The 22,826-nt window shown below is 41.4% G+C and overlaps 1 protein-coding gene across 10 annotated transcripts in view; it reads left to right on the top strand.

The window, feature by feature from the left end:
• Positions 1-22,826, top strand: part of pacs2 (phosphofurin acidic cluster sorting protein 2) — a 301,158-nt gene that overhangs the window by 140,639 nt on the left and 137,693 nt on the right. For all 10 annotated transcript variants that reach the window (XM_063052632.1, XM_063052615.1, XM_063052597.1 and 7 more), the window contains exon 2: positions 19,328-19,415. In XM_063052632.1, coding sequence (XP_062908702.1) covers positions 19,328-19,415 — 88 coding nt within the window. The remainder of the gene's footprint in view (positions 1-19,327; positions 19,416-22,826) is intronic.

Below are 22,826 nucleotides of genomic sequence, written 5' to 3'. Positions count from 1 at the left end.
TAGTGTTGAAAATAGGTATTATAAGTTTCCAGGTTATTTGTTTTTTTAAAGCTGTATTGTACCAAATTACCAGTTTATGTAGTGAGCTCATGGGTTTCAAAAATAAATGTAAGATAATTAAAATGTTCTTATTCATAAATTTCTTCTGTGTGCAGTTTTGGATGACAGTTTTATCTTTCACTTGAGATTGTTTTGGAAGAAAGGACACTTCCTCAACTTGCTTGATCCTTTTTTAGAGGGAGCCCAGCTACCTATCCTTGACCTGCTGTGACATTACCAGTGTGAAGCCCATTACAAAATCTTAGGGGTCACCATGGACCAGAACCCCAGCTGGAACATCCATATAAATGATACACTATAAGAACAATCATAGACGAGCTAACACCCTAAAGCCTTTCCACAATCTACAATGCACAAGTCAAGAGTCCCATGGTAGACCATCTCCACACTATCCAGAAGAAAGAAGGGTGTTTGATTCACACCTCATTCTTTACTGTGAACATTCATTTCTTCTGACATCATTATAACATCCTGTACATAAAAAAGACTCCATACATATGTAGTTATCATACATCAACATTCAAGTAACTTGTCATATACCTGTAAGCAATGAAAGGAGGATTTTCTCCTTGTATTCAGTTCAAGTTTAGCAACTTGATCTGACCATTTATTTAAAATTTCTAGTGTCTGTAATTTAAAAAAAATATAAATTGCTCTCTAAACGTGTCCTATCACTGACATGCAGAACAACCCTCCCCACCTTCTCTCCTAGCCTGCATCTCTTTTTCAGTTCTAAAAAAGAATTACTGACCCAAACTGTTGACTCTTTTTCCCATGGATGTTGCCAGATTTGCTGAGTATTTTCCAGCATTTTCTACTTTAATTTCAGATTATCAACATCTGCAGTTTTCGTTTTGATTTTCAGTTACCATGGATGTGTTGAACTCAAGGTAGGTATACCGTTGAAGTCAGAAGTTTACATACACCTTAGCCAAATACATTTAAACTCAGTTTTTAACAATTCCTGGCATTTTATCTGAGAAAACATTCCCTGTCTTTGGTCAGTTAGGATCACTACCCTGTACTTTATTTTAAGAGTGTGAAATGTCAGAATAATAGTAGAGAGAATGATTTATTTCAGCTTTTATTTCTTTCATCACTTTCCCAGTGGGTCAGAAGTTTACATACACTTTGTTAGTATTTGGTAGCATTGCCTTTAAATTGTTTAACTTGGGTCAAACGTTTTGGGTAGCCTTCCACAAGCTTCTCACAGTAAGTTGCTGGAATTTTGTTCCATTCCTCCAGCTGGAACTGGTGTAACTGAGTCAGGTTTGTAGGCCTCCTTGCTCGCACACACTTTTTCAGTTCTGCCCACAAATTTTCTATCAGTTTGAAGTCAGGGCTTTGTGATGGCCACTCCAATACCTTGACTTTGTTGTCCTTAAGCAATTTTGCCACAACTTTGGAAGTATGCTTGGGTTCATTGTCCATTTGGAAGACCCATTTGTGACCGAGCTTTAACTTCCTGGCTGATGTCTTGAGATGTTGCTTCAATATATCCACATAATTTTCCTTCCTCATGATGCCATCTATTTTGTGAAGTGCACCAGTCCGTTCTGCATCAAAGCACCCCCACAACATGATGCTACCACCCCCATGCTTCACGGTTGGGATGGTGTTCTTCGGCTTGCAAGCCTCACCCTTTTTCCTCCAAACGTAATGATGGTCATTATGGCCAAATAGTTCAATTTTTGTTTCATCAGACCAGAGGACATTTCTCCAAAAAGTAAGATCTTTGTCCCCATGTGCACTTGCAAACTGAAGTCTGGCTTCTTTTTATGGCAGTTTTGCAGCAGTGGCTTCTTCCTTGCTGAGCAGCCTTTTAGGTTATGTCGATATAGGACTTGTTTTACTGTGGATATAGATACTTGCCTACCTGTTTCTTCCAGCATCTTCACAAGATCCTTTGCTGTTTTTCTGGGATTGATATGCACTTTTTATGCCAAAGTACGTTCATCTGTAGGAGACAGAATGCGTCTCCTTCCTGAGCGCTATGACAACTGCGTGGTCCCATGGTGTTTAAGCTTGTGTATTATTGTTTGTACAGATGAATGTGGTACCTTCAGTCGTTTGGAAATTGCTCCCAAGGATGAACCAGACTCGACATCATTTTCTGACCACAATCCGATAGAAGATTTGTGGGCAGAACTGAAAGGGCATGTGCGATCAAGGAGGCCTACAAACCTGACTCGGTTACACCAGTTGCATCTGGAGGAATGGAACAAAATTCCAGCAACTTACTGTGAGAAGCTTGTGGAAGGCTATCCAAAACGTTTGACCCAAGTTAAACAATTTAAAGGCAATGCTACCAAATACTAACAAAGTGTATGTAAACTTCTGACCCACTGGGAAAGTGATGAAAGAAATAAAAGCTGAAATAAATCATTCTCTCTACTATTATTCCGACATTTCACATTCTTAAAATAAATTACAGGGTAGTGATCCTAACTGACCTCAGACAGGGAATGTTTTCTGGGCTTAATGTCAAGAATTGTGAAAAACTGAATTTATTTGGCTAAGGTGTATGTAAACTTCTGACTTCAACTGTATATTCTGATTTGGGTTCACGTCAGCTCCTGCTGTGCTGACTGGCCTCATTTTTTCATGCAAGTCAGAATGATTAGTATCCTATTGCCACATCTTCCATTTTTGATTAGTATTTAATCTGATGCACTCCAGAAATTAAACAGCTTATTTGTTATATTTATGCTGATTTTGTGGAAATTGAAAGAAGTTCCTGAGCTGGGGTAAGTACAGCTGGTCATTGTCAGCTCAGGTTTTAATGTTATGGTAATGTGGCTCTTCTAATTTTAGTTTTCATTGTACTTATGCCTGACCTAAACTTGTACTCATAGTTATAAACTCAGCTTAATTGAGTTGAGAACAAAATTGAGGATTTATTTGTATCTGTCAGACAGAGGCGAGAGGTATACTGAATAAGCAAATCAACCAATAAGATTTTGGAAGAGAATCTCAAACGCTTTTACAATTACAGCAACACTACATGAATTTGTTCATTGTATTATTGCAAGTTTTCAGGAGACTGTGGGTGAACGCAAAGATATTTTATTGTATACTTAAGAATCTTGTGTAAGATGGTGTATGTAAATTGTTACTTCGGAAGTCTCGTGGACCTGTTGATCTTTGACAAGATTTCATGTGCAATTGGAGATGCAGAATTGAGGAAGACTCTGTTGAGACAAATGGATTAAGACCTACTAAAATAAAGTAAAGCCTATAGTGTCTCAAAACGATCTGAAACCAGATTTGTTGAGTTGCATGGCAAATTGTAGCACACAGATTGGGAGCAAGTGAATAACCTGAAGATTTCTCTGATGTTGACCCACTTTCTTAATATCATTTCCAATGAACTAGTAGTCTTTACTGATATTTTTAACAGCTTTTGCCATCATTATTCCTCTCCATAAACCCTGCTATTATTTGTTCATTTGTTATGTGTTGTGTTGTATGACATGGGCAATCATGATCTTTCTATGACTATGATTGTTCTTGGCAAATATTTCGACCAAAGTGGTTACCATTGCCTTTTTCTAGACATTGTCTTTACAAGACAGGTGACCCCAGCCATTATCAATACTCTTCAGAAATTGTCTGCCTGGCGCCAGTGGTCACATAACCAGGTCTTACATAGAACATAGAAATTTACAGCACATTACAGGCCCTTCGGCCCACAATGTTGTGCTGACCCTGAATGGGGGGGGCGGCTAAGCAGGTGCTGCACCTTACCCACGGGTAACCTACAGGCTAGTGGAGGGAAGAAGCACCTTACACCTCCTTTGGTAGAGACGTATCTGCACCCCACCACCCAAACTGCCATTATTAACCCATCTGAAAAAGCTTGATTTGAATTGTCTTCAGTGCCACAAATATTCTACATTGATCCATATCTGCCAGATGCACTGCAGCAATTAACTTATGTTTCTTTATCAGGATATTTCACAATATTGACCCTCAGCTACTGAAGAATAAGTACAACAGATATGTGGAGTAGCTACCCTTTTGTTCTAATCCAAGCTGCAATGCATTTGGAAACGCAAGCCATAAAGGTTTGTTAAGAGGGCATATGGCAACAGGACATAAGGCATAGGATATGAGAGTTGCGATGTTATGTAGCAACTTTACAAAGTACTTCTGATCATCACACTAAAGAAAGGATGAGATTGTGTGGGGAGTACAGAGGGGATTCACCAGGATGTTGCCTGGATTGAAATATTTAGTTATTGGGAGCAATTGCATAAGGCTGGGCTTGTTTTCCCTACAGTGAAGGAGGCCATGGGTGACCTGATAGGAGATTATGAAAAGCAGAGATGGGGTAGATAGTGGGAATACCAAACATAAGGTACAGGTTTAAGGTGAGACTGAGAGAGTTCTATAGGGGATCAGAAGGGGAAGGTAAGTTTTTTTTAAAACACAGGTTGATATCTGGAATGTGCTGTTAGAGTAGGAGCTAGAATCAGATACATTGACAAATGCTTAATTAGGGAAGGCTTCAAAGAATATGGTCCAGATGTGTACAAATGTGATTAATGTGGACAGGCAAAAAGGTGGATGGAAGGGCTTGTTTCTGTTCTGTACGACTTTAACACACTAACTTCCTGGCTTAGATGCACTGTACCTTCGTTTCATTGGATCAAAGTCATTGAAATCTGAGTACTTAGACCACAAAGACTACATTGGTTCAAGAAGACAGCCCATCCTTCCTTGCTGGTCTTCATATCAAGTAAGTTAACATGGGCGTAATAAGTTTGTGTTGAAAATGTTAAGCAGGAGGTAGGTATTGGAGGAGAAATTATTTGATGAGTGCTGTTGGGGAACTAAATCAGAAAAAACAGCTGGCTTGTTTCTGAAAGAAATTTGGGACATAAAACATGATTCAACAGAAATCTGAGAGATTCAGGCCCAAATCTAAAGTAGGATATATGATCAATGAATTTAAACGGAACTGTTCAAAATGCATTTGAGTAGACTATAATTTTATTTCTAGTTGGCTTATGTATTGTTTCTCGTTACAAATATGATTACTTAGTAGGAAATTAGAAATCTCAATTCCAATTTGGCTTGCGGCTTTTTGAATATCTGAATTGAGATGAGTTTTCATTCTGGGTTTAGTAGAATCATTTTTATCATAAGGTTATGATTTGTTTCTATATGTTGAACAAGTATGCATAAATTGGTGATAATGTAGAATTTCTGGGCGAAGTGTGGTGGTGGAGGTACATTGAAAGCTATTTGAGTAGAAGTTAGTAACCAGTTCAGAATAAATGCACAGTAAAGAGCATTTGATGTGTGTGGAACTCTGGAATTTGTGCCATTCCAAAGCTTTTTTGCTAGGTGAGGAAACAATCTTAAATTAGTATATCATCTTTTGCAGTTTTTAAGATGTTCTATAGCAGTTTACAGCCAATAATGTGCCTTTTAAGTGTTTTCATTGTTATATTAGAAATTCACTGATTCCCAGTACTTCCCAAATGCTGCATGATTTTGATTTAATACTCCGTTATGACACAGTGGAGATTTGGACTGTCCTTAGCTCAGTTGCATCTGTAAATGTTTACTCATCAGCATCTCAGCCAGGCAGACTCCAGGCAGTGTAGTGCTACCCACTGCCCCAACCCAGTCATTTATTATGGCTGCAAATTCCTCTGACCCAGGGATTTCTTGCTGCTTGCTTTTTTTTAATGCACCTATTATGATGTAGATGAAGGCAAGAGTAGAATAGGGTATAGCAGCATTTAAGTTTGAAAATGGAGGTGAGTTCTGATTTCTGGAATATTGTAACACTTCTATATTGCTGTCTTGAACAAGTTTCATGGATTTACTTAAAAGTTTTCTAGAAAACATTTTCATTGAAATCAGGAATAAATCATGGTTTTACAATCATACCTTAATGCTTTACATTAAATGTATAATATGGCATCTGCTGCTAATTCAAACATTTTTACTTGGCTCTCACTTGTGGTGAAACTATGACTACAAACAATGATTTCTTATTTTCATCTTTTAAGTTAAATTAGCATGCAAGTCTGTATTGATATGTTGGTGCAGGGTGTCATGGACATTCATTTAAAACAAGAATGATACTGAGAAGGAGAGATGATGATACGTGCTGTTTTCGGTCAGGTTCTGCTGCAGTTGATGACTGGAAAATGTTCATTGGAAGTGTGACGCAGCCTAGACTGGATACTTTACATTTTGAATAGTAGGTCTGTGGGTCACGACTTCGCTGCTTGTTGGCATAGAAACTGGGCGTAGTGTTGTCACGGCTGCTCGACTCTATGTTGTGTTTACTACTGAACTTAGCTCATGCTTGTACAGGACAACGTGAAGTCATTTCTGAACCTCGTACGCTGTTTTGAGGCTACAGGCAAGAATTTCTAATAGCATTGTTGCCACTTATTTATTCTTACTTAACGTGTGGACTGTCAATGCTAAACTGATTCCACAACCTATGGACTTACTTTCAAGGACTGTACAACTCATGTTCTCAATATTATTTATTATATATTTATTATTATCATTATTTTTCGTAAATGCACTGGCTGTCTTTTACCCATTGATTGTTTGCCCGTCTTTGTAGTTTTTCACTGATTCCGTTGTGTTCCCGAAAATGAATCTTGTTGGTATTATGGTGACGTTTACTTACTTTGGTAATAAATTTACTTTAAGCTTTGAGCATCTGATAGAACATGGATGTGAGTTAGCAGAGCAGACAAATGTGTTAAAAAGGTAGTACAATGTAAATGTATAACATTCTGTAACACAGCTGAGAGTAGAGGGATGTGATGATGAGGGGAGATGATAATGTACATTAATTCTTTGATGTAGTAATAAATTGTTTCATTTTAAAAAATACATGGGTTACTTCACTTTGTAAATAGGGGAATTCAATACAGAGGCAATGAAGCTTTAGAATCAATCACTAGTTAGGGCTTAGCTGCTGTACGCTGTTTGATGCTGGGTGTCACATTTCGGAATGGATATTATGACGTTGGAGTATACAGAAAGTTTGCCAGAATAGTATCTGGCATTAAGGAGTTAATTGTGGGAAGTTTGCAGAATCTGGGAAGTTCTTCTGAGCAGCAAAAGCTCAAATTTTGGGGACTTTGATGGAGTTAGTACAAAAGAATGTGACTTATCCGGGTATACCTTTTTAACAAAGAGAATAATTCCAAGTTGCCTCACAGGAAGCCAGAGGTGGGAATACCAGGATAGAGAACTAAAAAGTTCAGTCAAAAAGGAGGAGGAGGAGGGTGAATAGGTAGGGAGATTATGGAAGGGATTCCAAAGGAATTGGCACCTGAAGTATATCTGCCAGTGTGATTTTACTTAGATTTTTTGATTAAACCCAGATTTTGAGGAATTCTGTTATCTGAGATGCTTTTAGGGTTAGAGGATAGAGTGTGAGGAATGTATGATTACATAGGGATTTTAAAATCCAGGGATTGCTCAGTCAGGAGCAAGCTCAGGTTTATTGGTGCAAATTAGGGTATGAAAGCTAAACTAAGAGCTCGAAATTAAAAGTAAATTTATTATCAATATGCTACCGTAATCCCAGTAAATAAAAGATGCACAGCAGTATTAATGAAAGTTTGCCCTGAATAGGACATAACAACCAAAGTGCAAAAGACAACAATGGTGCAAATACAAAGCAAGAGAAAATAAGTAAATAAATAAGCAATAATTGTTGAGCAAATGAGATGAAGAGCCCTTGAAAGTGAGTCCATAGGTTGTGGGAACAGTTCAGTGATGGGGTGAGTGAAATTGAGTGAAGTTACTTCCTCTGGTTCAAGAGCCTGGGTGGTTGAGGGGTACTGATTGTTCCTGAATCTGATGGTGCATGTCCTAAAGCTCCTGTACCTTCTTTCTGATGGCAGCAGCGAGCAGAACGTTTTGGATAATCTCAAGTTTACCAGGAGTACATCTAAGGAGATGACCAGGAGTTCATTGAAATAGGGAACACAAATGTAAATGAACCTTTTGGCAGCAAATGGGCTGAGATAGGATTGGAGTTGGGCAAAGAAGAAGTCTTAGTGATGTCATGAATATCAAGTCTCAAGCTCATCTTGACTTCAAGCAGAGCCTTTGTGGATTGTCCTTTCTAGTTATGTTATCTTTCTCACCTCTCCTCATTGAGTGTTTCCTTATCCTTTCCCATTTTTGTTTGCAGAAATAGTCTTCAAATGATAATTTGGACAGTGAAGCTGATGGTTAGTGACCTGGTAGGATGGGGAGTTCTTCACAACTGGCAACAATGTAGGCTGATTTGAGCTGTGGGCAATGGTATTGTGCATTTGAAATAACACCTCTGTTAATTCCATGGTCTTTGATCATGCACATTTGGCAAAGAAGATTTCCCACGTGAGACGATAGATAATGGATTGTTTTAGAAATACATTTTAAAACACAATTGCAGGTATTTTGTAGCATGGCCAACAAGAATAAATTGCTGGTCCAATTAGTTGTCCAAATTAAAGAAAGCATTTGTAACAAGAATATCTTTATTCTCCCTTCTTTTCCAAAGTGCAACACTGGGTCTCTTGGGTAGATTTTCAAAGCCAGCCTATTATTTGTGTTTGATTGAATGACACACTGAGTCACTGTTGAGCTGTGTTCACTGTCACTGTATGAATGCCTTTCTGTTGCACAAAGTGGAGAAGCATTCATTGTGTTGCTGTGACCAGCACGTGGTACCATTCAACATCAGCGGATGACAATATCCTTCATGCTTGTTTGGTGAGGAGTGCTATTGTTTTGTGACAATAGGGTCTTTTTGAATTTTATGACACTGTTTAAGTGGAACCTATTGGCATCTTTATCCTGTTTTCACTGCAGCTGCAGTTCTTGTAATCTTGTATTTTTTCTTAGTTTCTCAAATGATTTTGTTTACAGCATAGCAGTATTACATAAAAACAAGTGGACAAACTGAAATTTGAGGAGTAGTTATTTTACATATTTTACCTCTCTATCACCACTTGTCCTTACTAATTCTTTTTAAAAAAGCACAAATTTATAGGAAAGTGATGAATCCAGGGTTTTTTTTTAAAACACTATGAGCAGTATAAATCCTTGATAGTATAAGTCAAGAGTGCATAATATACTCAAACTGTTTACAGCTGACCTGCCCTCCATCTGCCACCCTCTGAACCTGAGTTCATACAAAAGTGTATTGCCCATGTTTCTCACTAAACTGTTTTCACCTACAATCCCAAAGCTCATTATTTGTTAGTTCCTACACCCCAAAGTCTCAATTGTTTCTGAATTATTCTTTTCCCTTGGACATAACCGTTCATCTAACATCCAACAGTCTTAAAATTATTTGAAGGTCTCTTGTTCACTGGCTACTTTAATAGCACAGCTCTTTATCTCTCTTTTTTATTTTGCATTGCTCTCCTCCTGTGTTCCATTAAAACCTAACCCTCTCACTAAACTGCAAATACATTTTATGTCTGTTAAATTTTGTAAAGTTGACAATGAATGATCATAGCATATTTTAAATAATAATATCTACTTTTTAATTGTGAATTGTTAATAATTTAAAGGTTCAAACAATACACTGCACTGTTCATGCATTTAAAATGTGACTCTTGGGGGAGAAGCTGTGTGCGTGCTCTACGCACATACCCAGCTCTCTTTCCTGAGTACCAGAATTCATGGTTCATTGAAGCTGCGTGGACAATATTTTGCCTCTTGTTAGCTGTGTTGTGGGTGCATTCTCAGACACTTGCACCAATAGTATTGTAACGCTATCACCAGGGGTTTTATACAAACTTGTCTCATTAGCAATCTCTGCTAACAGGCACGTGACTGAGCAGTGAGAAGGTCACCTTCCATGAGCAACACACGTCTAGGGTCAGAACGATTTATGTTCAACCAAGGAGGAAAGTTCGGATGTTCCAATTAAGGAACATTGATTGTAGTGAATGCTGTGTAGATACTGCCCCATGTAAAGATATCGTTTGCCAGAAAAATAACAGATCGTACACTGGCATAAAATTGCAAAGGAAATGTATTTACCAATATGTCAACTTTAACAAACAGTTAACAGAAAAAGGAAAGAAAAAGAAAAGCAGTCTAAATGTGCACATAACTGTTGGAGCTTATCTCTGGAGTGGTCGGGTGTATCAGCTTCCTCATGCTCTGAACCCACATTCTGCATGAAAGGCACCTGCCACAGTTCAGACTTCACTCGAAGACCATCTCAAACGAACTGGCTAATCAGGAGCATTGGCACTTCCTCCTTGGAACCATTCATAGAACATAGAATAGTACAGCACAGTACAGGCCCTTCGGCCCACAATGTTGTGCTGACCCTCAAACCCTGCCTCCCATATAAGCTCCCAACTTAAATTCCTCCATATACCTGTCTATCAGTCTCTTAAACTTCACTAGTGTATCTGCCTCCACCACTGACTCAGGCAGTGCATTCCACTCACCAACCACTCTCTGAGTAAAAAACCTTCCTCTACTATCCCCCTTGAACTTCCCACCCCTTACCTTAAAGCCATGTCCTCTTGTATTGAGCAATGGTGCCCTGGGGAAGAGGCATTGGCTATCCACTCCACCTATTCCTCTTATTATCCTGTACACCTCTATCATGTCTCCTCTCATCCTCCTTCTCTCCAAAGAGTAAAGCCCTAGCTCCCTTAATCTCTGATCATAATGCATACTCTCTAAACCAGGCAGCATCCTGGGTAAATCTCCTCTGTACCCTTTCCAATGTTTCCACATCCTTCCTATAGTGAGGCGACCAGAACTGGACACAGTACTCCAAGTGTGGCCTAACCAGAGTTTTATAGAGCTCATCATTACATGGCGACTCTTAAACTGTATCCCTCGACTTATGAAAGCTAACACCCCATAAGCTTTCTTAACTACTCTATCCACCTGTGAGGCAACTTCCAGGGATCTGTGGACATGTACCCCCAGATCCCTCTGCTCCTCCACACTACCAAGTATCCTGCCATTTACTTTGTACTCTGCCTTGGAGTTTGTCCTTCCAAAGTGTACCACCTCACACTTCTCCGGGTTGAACTCCATCTGCCACTTCTGAGCCCACTTCTGCAACCTATCAGTGTCTCTCTGCAATCTTTGACAATCCTCTACACTATCTACAATACCACCAACCTTTGAGTCATCTGCAAACTTGCCAACCCACCCTTCTACCCCAACATCCAGGTCGTTAATAAAAATCACGAAAAGTAGAGGTTCCAGAACCGATCCTTGTGGGACACCACTAGTCATAATCCTCCAATCTGAATGTACTCCCTCCACCACGATCCTCTGCCTTCTGCAGGCAAGCCAATTCTGAATCCACCTGGCCAAACTTCCCTGGATCTCATGCCTTCTGACTTTCTGAATAAGCCTACCATGTGGAACCTTGTCAAATGCCTTACTAAAATCCATATAGATCACATCCACTGCACTACCCTCATCTATATGCCTGGTCACCTCGTCAAAGAACTCTTATCAGGCTTGTTAGACATGATCTGCCCTTCACAAAGCCATGCTGACTGTCCCTGATCAGACCATGATTCTCTAAATGCCCCATAGATCTTACCTCTAAGAATCTTTTCCAACAGCTTTCCCACCACAGATGTAAGGCTCACTGGTCTATAATTACCCGGACTATCCCTACTACCTTTTTTGAACAAGGGGACAACATTCGCCTCCCTCCGATCCTCCGGTACCATTTCCGTGGAGAACGAGGATATAAAGATCCTAGCCAGAGGAGCCTGGGGAATATTCATTCAGCCCTGGGGACTCATCCGTCCTAATATATTTTAACACCTCCAACACCTCCTCTCCCTTAATATCAACATGCTCCAGAACATCAACCTCACTCATATTATCCTCACCATCATCAAGTTCCCTCTCATTGGTGAATACCGAAGAGAAGTATTCATTGAGGACCTCGCTCACTTCCACAGCCTCCAGGCACATCTTCCCACCTTTATCTCTAATCGGTCCTACCTTCACTCCTGTCATCCTTTTTTTCTTCACATAATTGAAGAATGCCTTGGGGTTTTCTTTTACCCTACTCGCCAAGGCCTTCTCATGCCCCCTTCTTGCTCTTCTCAGCCCCTTCTTAAGCTCCTTTCTTGCTTCCCTATATTCCTCAATAGATCTATCTGATCCTTGCTTCCTAAGCCTCATGTATGCTGCCTTCTTCCACCTGACTAGATTTTCCACCTCACTTGTCACCCATGGTTCCTTCACCCTACCATTCTTTATCTTCCTCACCGGGACAAATTTATCCCTAACATCCTGCAAGAGATCTGTAAACATCGACCACATGTCCATAGTACATTTTGCTGCAAAAACATCATCCCAATTCACACCCGCAAGTTCTAGCCTTATAGCCTCATAATTTGCCCTTCCCCAATTAAAAATTTTCCTGTCCTCTCTGATTCTATCCTTTTCCATGATAATGCTAAAGGCCAGGGAGCGGTGGTCACTGTCCCCCAGATGCTCACCCACTGAGAGATCTGTGACCTGACCCGGTTCGTTACCTAGTACTAGATCTAGTATGACATTCCCCCAGTCAGCCTGTCAACCTACTGCGACAGGAATCCGTCCTGGACACACTTAACAAACTCTGCTGCCCATCTAAACCTTTGGAACTAATCAGGTGCCAATCAGTATTAGGGAAGTTAAAGTCACCCATGATAACAACCCTGTTATTTTTGCACCTTTCCAAAATCTGCCTCCCAATCTGCTCCTCTGTATCTCTGCTGCTACCAGGGCGCCTATAGAATACTTCCAATAGTGTAACTGCTCCCTTCCTGTTCCTGACTTCCACCCATATTGACTCAAAGGTGGATCCTGCTACATTACCCACCCTTTCTGTAGCTGTAATAGTATCCCTGACCAGTAATGCCAACCCTCCTCCCCTTTTTCTGCCCTCTCTATCCCTTTTAAAGCACTGAAATCCAGGAATATTGAGAATCCATTCCTGCCCTGGTGCCAGCCAAGTCTCTGTAATGTCCACTACATCATAATTCCATATATGTATCCAAGCTCTCAGTTCATCACCTTTGTTCCTGATGCTTCTTGCATTGAGGTACACACCGTTTATTCTGCTTCTCTTTCCTCAAAACCTATCTATATGTTAGATCTGGCTTTACTCCATGCACTTCTTTCACTGCTCTATCGCTCTGGGTCCCATCCCCCTTGCAAATTAGTTTAAACCCTCCCGAACCATGCTGGCAAACCTACCTGCAAGGATATTAGTCCCCCTCGAGTTCAAGTGCAATCCATCCAATCTGTACAGGTCCCACCTTCCCCAGAAGAGATCCCAATGATCCAAAAATCTAAAACCCTGCCTCCTGCAGCAACTCCTCAGCCACGGATTCAGCTGCCATCTCCTCCAATTCTTACCATCACTATCACGTAGCACTGGCAGCAATCCTGAGAACGCCACCCTTGAGGTCCTGTTCTTCAGCCTTCTGCCAAGTTCCTGAAACTCACACTTCCGGACCTCATCCCTCTTCCTGCCTCTGTCGTTGGTCCCAACATGTATCACGACTTCTGGTTGCTTTCCCTCTTGTACCAGGATGTCGTGCACCTGGTCAGAGACATCCCGGACCCTGGCACCGAGGAGGCAACAAACCATGTGGGTGTCCTTCTCACGTCCACAAAATCTCCTGTCTGCTCCCCTGACTATAGAGTCTCCAATGACGACAGCTCTCCTCTTCTCCATCCCACCCTTCTGCACCACTGGGTGAGACTCAGTGCTGGAGGCCCTGCCACCGTGGCTCACAGCTGGTCGGTCGTCCCCGCCAACAGTATCCACGATGGTCAGCTTTTTATTTAGGGGAATGACTACAGGGGTGCTCTGCACTACCTGTCTGCTCACCTTTGCTTTCCCCCCTCTGACTGTCACCCAACAACCTGCTTCCAACAGCCTAGGTGTGACTACCTCCCTGTAGCTCTCATCTATGACTGCCTCATTCTCACTTATGAGTCGAAGGTCATCCAGCTGCTGCTCCAGATTCCTTACACAGTCTTCCAGATCGCCCAGCCGTATGCACTTCTGGCAGATGTGACTCAGCGGGGGAGGGGCGTTCCCCCAAGACTGCCACATCTCACATGAGAGGCACATCACCATCTCAGGAGGCATTTTAAAGACTAACTGTGAGCAAGCTTGTCCTCTGCCTTTTCTCGGCGAAGCCTCTGGAGTCAAAGCCTCAAAGCTCCACTCCTTCGCTGGCACACTCACTCACTGGCTGCTTTTCATCTGCACAAGTTACTTCTTACAACAGGGTCTCTGCTTCAAGTGGCATTCTATGAGCATCTTCCCTTGTGTCTTGCTCCCAGCTTTTGCCAAAAGACCCCAAACCAGATTACTGTCCTTCAGAAATCGGATCCTGCCCAGTTCTCTCGAACCTTCCATTGCAACCCACTGGGTAAATGGTACCAAGACAAACCCAAGTGGCTGACACATCATTCCTAAGTGGGACAAAATGACTTCTTTTCTTTAGCCGAAGCCAAAACGCTCTTTCTAACAAGACACACTGCTTTTGCAGAAAACTGCAAAAATAAAAATAAAAAATACCTTACAGCATAGTAGTAGAAATCTTAACCAGGGCATAACATTCTCCCTCCACCAAAAATAGTCATGCCCTCATGACTTTTGTAAGCCTTTGGAACTTATCAAACCATTATTAATATCATAGTATTCAAATGAATTTTGTGATCTCAGGACCCACAATCCATTTGTAAATAGAAGTAATATATCTCACCATTGGGAATGACATGATACTGTTTCCCAGGTGCATCATATGCCAGTTTAGCTGGTGGTCTCCTGTCTCTCTGATACCTTCTTGTCTCATTTTCAACTTTTTTAGCCTCTGGCACTCCATGTGGCTGTTCCTTTTTACTTGGGGATGTTTCCCCCTGTCTATCACTCGTACCTTCCAGCAACTCAGTTCCTCTTGCCCCCTGACTGAACTCAGCTTACCTCAGTTTAAGCAGGTGCTGCCAAACATCTTCAACCTCTGCTGGTGCTAACCGGTGAGGCCTCTCTCAGAAAGGGGTGTCCTCTGTCACTCTAGCTACTTCCCCAGGACGTAACATGAAAGGTTTAAAATGAGTGTATCACTCAGTTCCTCATCTGTGCTAATTTTTCTGCTTAGGAGGAACTTGCACCTTCTCAAAAGCAGCTCTGAACACTGGGTGAATGGACAAAGTTTTCAAAAAAATTCTCTCCATTTTTCTCCTTACATGCTCCCAGGAGCATTCTCACAATAGGAGTATTTGTTTCCACAAGAACGGTAGCTTCACTTTTTTCAGCTGGATCTGGGCTGATCAACACTGGCATATCAATAGTCTCAGCTACTCTAACATCTGCTTCTGAAAATTCCAGTTTCAACGACAAGTAACCATCGTACGGGTAATCATCATCACTAAGCCCCCAAATCTCAAAGGCACTGAGTGGCGTCAATGGTAAATGCATCAAATACCAGTTGTAAAAGGATCTGTAAAGTAAAGTAACTTGAGAACCTGTGTCAAGTATGCCTCTAGCATAAATACCTTCAATCTGTATGGATACATTAGAGCTGGGTCCCTCTAAACCTTCCCGCATAGTCTTATGCACTTTAGTATTTCCCTTGATACACTGATTGGAATGTATTCTCTCCAAGAGGCCAGCCTACTCCTTTACTGGGTTCCTTCGTAGTTTTGCTTCTTTTCTTCTCTCTTTAACCACTGACTTACTTTTTGAAGATTTTCCTATTCCTCACAGTTTCGCTAGAAATGTCCGTCTTCTCCACAGTTGTAACAAAAAATACCAGTCAGCTCTCTAATCAAAAGACCCTTTACAGCAGTATTCCTCTGCTTAGTAAGTCCTACAGGTAGTTCGGGTTTTCCAATGGATGTGTCACGTTTAGCTGAAACATGAGCAGACATTCACCAAGTCAGCTCAGCTCGAAGGTTTTTCACCTCATTCCTCAAAAGGCAGCAGGGGTCACCTTAGCAACAGAGGCTACCACTGAAGACATTACTTGGCTTTTGGAAACATTCCACTCCTCAATCATATTTTCCTCCTCTCTAATTTCTCTGAGTAACTCAGTAAAAGATGGAGGAGGACGCATTTTGCGGGTCACTTGAATACGTAGAGCAATCATATCATGTGACAGTGCGCCCTTCACAACTTGTTCTACCCTTAAGCAATTTCTCTCAGACACTTGAATGCCCCTTTTGTGGCACAAACAATGCAGCAGCTTCTCTAACCTGAAAAGGTAGGCAGACGGCTTCTCTCCTTCCTCCTGGAATCTGTGCTGGAACTTCTTCATAAGATCAACTGAACTTTCAGCAGTGCCAAAAGCATCTTCTAGGGCTTGCATGTAGTTAGCTAACATGGGTTTTCTGCCTTTAGGAACCTCACTATATCAGCCACTGGACCCTCTAAACTCTCTACCGGTCTCGATTAATTCATATTATCTGAGCACTGCCATTCATCCAGTAATTGAGATGCCTGCTCAGCCCAAGCCTTTTATTCTTCTTCTCCATCAGGTGTGGGCTTGACTCCAGAGAACACTTACGAACCTACGATGGCTTTGGCTCTCCACAGGTACACTTCGGCATTTATGAACCTGTGACGTAATAGCTGAAGGACTTACAGTTGTGCTAGAATGTTTGCGAACTCTGTAGAATTTTCTCTATTTCTGCATAAATATGACCTAAAATGTGATCAGATCTTCATGTAAGTCGTAAAACTAGATAAAGAGAACCCAATTAAATAAATAATACAAAAATATTATACTCATTCATTTATTTATTGAGAAAAATGATCCAATATTACATGTACTTGTTGGAAAAAGTATGTGAACCTTTGCTTTCAGTAACTGGTGTGACTCCCTTGTACAGCAATAACTTCAACCAAACATTTCTGGTAACTGTTGATCAGTCCTGCACACCGGCTTGGATGAATTTTAGACCATTTTTCCTTACAAAACTGCTTCAACTGTGGGATGTTGGTGGGCTTCTTTGCATGAACTCCTTGCTTCAGGTCCTTCCAGAACATTTCTATAGGATTAAGGTCAGGACTTTGACTCAGCCATTCCAACCAACAAATTTTCTTCTTTTTAAACCATTTTGTTGTTGATTTACTTTTGTGTTTTGGATCATTGTCTTGTTGCATCATCTAACTTCTATTAAGCTTCAGGTGATGGACTGCTACCCTGATATTCTCCTGTAAAATGTCTTGATACAATTTTGGAAACATTGCTCCCTCAACGATTGCAAACTGTCCAGACCCTGAGGCAGCAAAGCAGCCCAAAAACATGATGCTCCTACCCCCATGCTTCACAGTTGGGATGAGGTTTTTGTGTTGGTGTGCAGTGCCCTTTTTCCTCCAAACATAGCAATATGCATTTATGGCAAAAAGTGCAACTTTTGTCTCATCTGTCCACAGAACATTGCCCCAGAAGCATTTTAGAACGTCCCGGTGGTTCTTTGCAAACTTGAGACATGCAGTGGTTTCTGCTGTGGTGTTCTTCCATGAACACCATTCTTGTTCAGTGTTTTTCAGTGGTGGACACATGAACAGAAACTTTAGCAAGTTCTAGAGATTTATGCAGGTCTTTTGCTGTTACCGGTGGGTTCTTTCTCACCTCCTCCAGCATTGCACATTGTACTCTTAGTGTGATCTTTGCAGGATGCCCACTCCTAGGGAGATTAGCAACAATACTGAGTTTCCTCCATTTGTAGACAATTTCTCTGACTGTGACTGATGAACACTCAGCTCTTTTCCAGCTTCATGCATCTCTACAATTCTTCTTCTAAGTTCCTCTGAAAGTTGTTTTGATCGAGGCATGGTGCACATAAACAGACCTTTCTTGAGGAGAGCAGGCTCTGTCAATAACCTGACTTTGGGTGTCTTTTTAATAGGGCAGGGCACCTCTACAACCCACACCTCCAATCTCATCTCATTGATTGAACACTTGACTCCAAATAGCTTTTGTAGAAGGCATTACCCCAGAGGTTCACATACTTTTTCCAAAAAATACATGTGATATAGGATCATTTTTCTCAAATAATTAAACAAGTATAATGTTGGTTGTGTTAATATTTAATTGGGTTTTCATTATCTAGTTTTAGGTCTTACGTGAAGATCATATTTATGCAAAAAGAGAAAATTCTTCAGGGTTCACAAACTTTCTAGCACCACTGTATAAAATCTCTCACATCAGACAAATCCTTCCTCTCACTCCACATAAGGTTTCCTTTTTGTATTTTTTCCCTCTCTTTCTGTACCATTTAAATGGCTGTGGTGTGCTTAATCAGGGTGTGAAAGGTTATGGGGAGAAGGCAAGAAAATGGGGCTGAGAGGGAAATGTATTAGTCATGGTGAAATGGTGGAGCAGACTTGGTGGGTCAAATGGCCTAATTGTGCTTTTGTGTCTTACGGTCTTATGATCTGAGCATTTTTCATCATTAGTCAATATGCTAATAAGAAGCAGGGTCTGGAAAAATGAAATGCTCATTTCTTTCACCTATATTACAGAGCTTTAACCATGTTGCTAGATAAACAGCAACCTAACAATGACCAGTTCTTCCCAGTCCCACCTGTGTGAGGTACCTTCCATTTCCTAGCAGCTGTGTACCCTTACGTCATACAAAAAATTAATCAAACATTCAGTTGTTATATGTTTAATGGGATGATAACTTTTGTATTGCAATCATCATTCTCAGTCTTCAACAGAATGGAACTCAAGATTACTTGGTAGGAGTAAAGAGTGATTTTTTTCCATTTTGGCAAATCTTCTGTCTGCCATTGCTTTCCTTGGCCATTCAACAAGGAATGGCACAGACCTTTTGGCCCACAATGCTGTGCTGACCTTTTAACAACTCTAAAATCCCTCTCTCCCACATACTGTAGCCCTCTGTTTTTCTTTTATTCATGTGCCTATCTAAGCTTCTTTTAAATTACCCTAATGTATTTACCTCTACTACCACCCCAGCACCATGTTCCACATAGTCACCACTCTCTAGGTGGGAAAAAAATGTCTACCTCTGACATCTCCTTCCCCCCCCCCCCCAATACTTTACTCCAATCACCTTAAATTATTCCCCTCTCATTTTAAGATTAGGATTATTAGACTTCCAGTCATTCCTATTATTTGGTGGAGTTGTTCATGATGGAAGTTGAACTGAGCGCACGTGACGCAGTGTCTGCCTAAGGTTCTAATGAGTTTTGCTTCAGTGCACGTATATTTCCTGAGAGAATCCTATGTATGTTTTCCAGATTATGCAGTTTAACGCTAAAGAAGTTGGTTGTCGTAAAGGAGTTGGATAAGGAACTTACTTCAGTAGTAATTGCTGTTAAAATGCAGGTAAGCTATTCAACTTTGCATTGTTGTTTCCAACTTTTTTCTATTAAAAATAAGGAGAAGGAAATTCATTGATTAAACTAATTTTTTCGTGGGATTTTGTACTGAACAAAGATTGGAGGGTGGCGGTCTGATGAAAAGTTTTGGAGCACAATCCTTGCAGTACAGACGCATATCAGGTAATCCCAGAATTGATATCTGATTCCCCTTTATATGATACAGCCCATTCATTCCTCCATAGAAAAGAAAGAGAAAGGTAAGACAAATAAAAGATACCATTGCACATTCCCGTTTTTAAAAGGGTTTCTGTGTACTCAAATTAGCCTAATTGAATCTGCTTACATTGAATATTTTCTTCAATCTTGTAATAGAAAAAGTCTTTTACTTTCATAACGTGATATAATTGCTACTCAGGAGGAAAAACTTGGCTATTTGGACATCTGATTTCATAAAGACCAGCAGGAAACACAGATAGAAAGACAATGAGGATCGGAATCAGGATATTGAAAATGGGAAAAAGGTTCTACTTTGTAACAAGTCATCAAACCTGAAAAGATGATCCTGTCCAAGAAACTTCCCACCTTCCAAGTGGTTTTGATGCCATATAAGCACAAGAACTTTTCGTCATCATTAGTATAAAAGCAAACTCTTATCTCTAGCTTTCCACTGTACATCCCACATAATTAAAATTATTCCACTTCTGCTCAATAAATTGATACTTTTTGCTTAAAAATGCAGTTTATTTCAAAATGGCAAATATGTTTTGGCAAAATAAGTATGTCACTTATTTACTTAAATAAGCAAATTAAATAACTTTGATGTGATCATCTTCATTGCTATATTGAAGAAAGGAATTTTTTGCAGGAGGTTGGAATTGTATTACAATCATTTGCAATTGTCTTTGAGAAGCGGGCAGTGAACCATTTTAAGCTACTGCAATCCATGCATTGAAACACCATTACAGGAGAAAAGTACGGATGAATGTAACAGCGAATAGGTTAACAGTCAAGCTTCAAAGTTCAAAATTAAAGGGAGCCAAAGGAGAAATTATTAAGAGTAAGGACTAATTCTGCTAGATGGAGCAGAGTGGCGGTAGAGGGGAACTGGTTTGGCTCCTCCCACTTCCTCCAAACTAAAGGTGTAGCCATGGGCACCCGTATGGGTCCCAGCTATGCCTACCTTTTCGTTGGCTTTGCAGAGCAATCCATGTTCCAAAACTATACTGATATCTGTCCCCCACTTTTTCTTCACTACATCGATGACTGCATTGGCGCTGCTTCCTGCACACATGCTGAGCTCGTTGACTTCATTAACTTTGCCTCCAACTTTTACCCTGCCCTCAAGTTTACCTGATCCATTTCTGACACCTCCCTCCCTTTTCTTGATCTTTCTGTCTCTATCTCCGAAGACAGCTTATCTACTGATGTCTACTGTAAGTCTACGGACTCTCACAGCTACCTGGACTATTCCTCTTCTCACCCTGTCTCTTGCAAAAATGCCATCCCCTTCTCGTAATTCCTCTGTCTCCGCCGCATCTGCTCTCAGGTTGAGGGTTTTCATTCCAGGACAAAGGAGATGTCTTCTTTTTTTAAAGAAAGGGGCTTCCCTTCCTCCACCATCAACATCTGCTCTCACCCCATACTCCCGCCACCCTACTAAGAATAGGGTTCCCCTTGTCCTCACCTGCCACCCCACCAGCCTCTGGGTCCAACATATTATTCTCCGTAACTTCTGCCACCTCCAACGGGATCCCACCACTACGCACATCTTTTCCTCCCCCCACTTTTCTGCTTTTTGCAGGGATCACTCCCTTCACAACTCCCTTGTCCATTTGTACCCCCCCATCCCTTCCCACCGATCTCCCTCCTGGCACTTATCCTTGTAAGCGGAACAAGTGCTACACATGCCCTTACACTTCCTCCCTCACCACCATTCAGGGTCCCAGACAGTCCTTCCAGGTGAGGCGACACTTCACCTGTGAGTCGGCTGGGGTGATATACTGCGTCCGGTGCTCCCAATGTGGCCTTCTATATATTGTCGAGACCTGACACAGTCTGGCAGACCATTTTGCTGAACACCTACGCTCTGTCCGCCAGAGAAAGCAGGATCTCCCAGTGGCCACACATTTTAATTGCACGTCCCATTCCCATTCTGATATGTCTATCCACGGCCTCCTCCACTGTCAAGATAAAGCCACATTCAGGTTGGAGGAACAACACCTTGTATTCCGTCTGGGTAGCCTCCAGCCTGATGGCATGAACATTGACTTCTCTAACTTTCGTTAATGCCCCACCTCCCCTTCGTACCCCATCTGTTAGTTATCCATTTATTTATTTATTTTCTCTCTCTCTCTCTCTCTCTCTCTCTCTCTCTCTCTCTCTCTCTCTCTCTCTATCTATCTATCTATCTATCTATCTATCTATCTATCTATCTATCTCTATCTCTCTCTCCTTTTCCTCCCTCTGTCCCTCTCAGTATACCCCTTGCCCATCCTCTGGGCTTCCCCCCCTCCCCCTTTCTTTCTCCCTAGGCCTCTCGTCCCATGATCCTCTCATATCCCTTTTGCCAATCAATTTTCCAGCTCTTAGCTCCATCCCTTCCCCCTCCTGTCTTCTCCTATCATTTTGGATCTCCCCTCTCCCCCTCCCACTTTCAGATCTCTTACTATCTCTTTCAGTTAGTCCTGACGAAGGGTCTCGGCCCGAAACGTCAACTGTACCTCTTCCTACAGATGCTGCCTGGCCTGCTGCGTTCACCAGCAATTTTTATGTGTGTTGCTTGAAATTCCAGCATTTGCAGATTTCCTCGTGTTTGCCATATGTTGTGGAAACAGTTCAGTGATGGGGCAAGTAAAGTTGAGTGAAGTTATCCCTACTGGTTCAAGAGCCTGATGGTTGAGGGGTAATAAGTTCTGAACCTAGTGGTGCGAGTCCTGAGGGTCCTGTACCACCTTCCTGATGGCAGCAGCGAGAAGTGAGCTTGACTTGGATGATGGGGTTCCTTGATGATAGATGCTGCTTTCCTGTGTAGATGTGATCAGTGGTGGGAGGAATTTACTCTTGATGGACTGGGCCATATCCACTATTTTCCATAGGATTTTCCATTCAAGGGCGTTGGTGTTTCCATACCAGGCCTTCTTGACATACCAGGCATTCTCGAATGGTGAGGGAACTTTTCGAGTATTGTTGGACCAGAATTCCTTCATTCCAGACTCGTACCTTTTGCATAGTAGACAGGCCCTTGGGAAGTCGAAGGTCAATCATACGTAAACTCTTCTCGGACTTCCAGCCATGTCCAAGTGTTGATTTTAATCAACATTTTGATGACAAACTCCACCATCTTCATCAAGGTGATGCCTAGGCATGCCTAGTCCGGTGTATATATACTCAACTCCCGTTTATGCGTGATATATGC

The sequence above is a fragment of the Mobula hypostoma genome, chromosome 1 (genome assembly GCF_963921235.1).
Source record: "Mobula hypostoma chromosome 1, sMobHyp1.1, whole genome shotgun sequence".
NCBI lineage: Eukaryota > Metazoa > Chordata > Chondrichthyes > Myliobatiformes > Myliobatidae > Mobula > Mobula hypostoma.
This window is presented reverse-complemented; position numbering and strand designations above follow the sequence as displayed.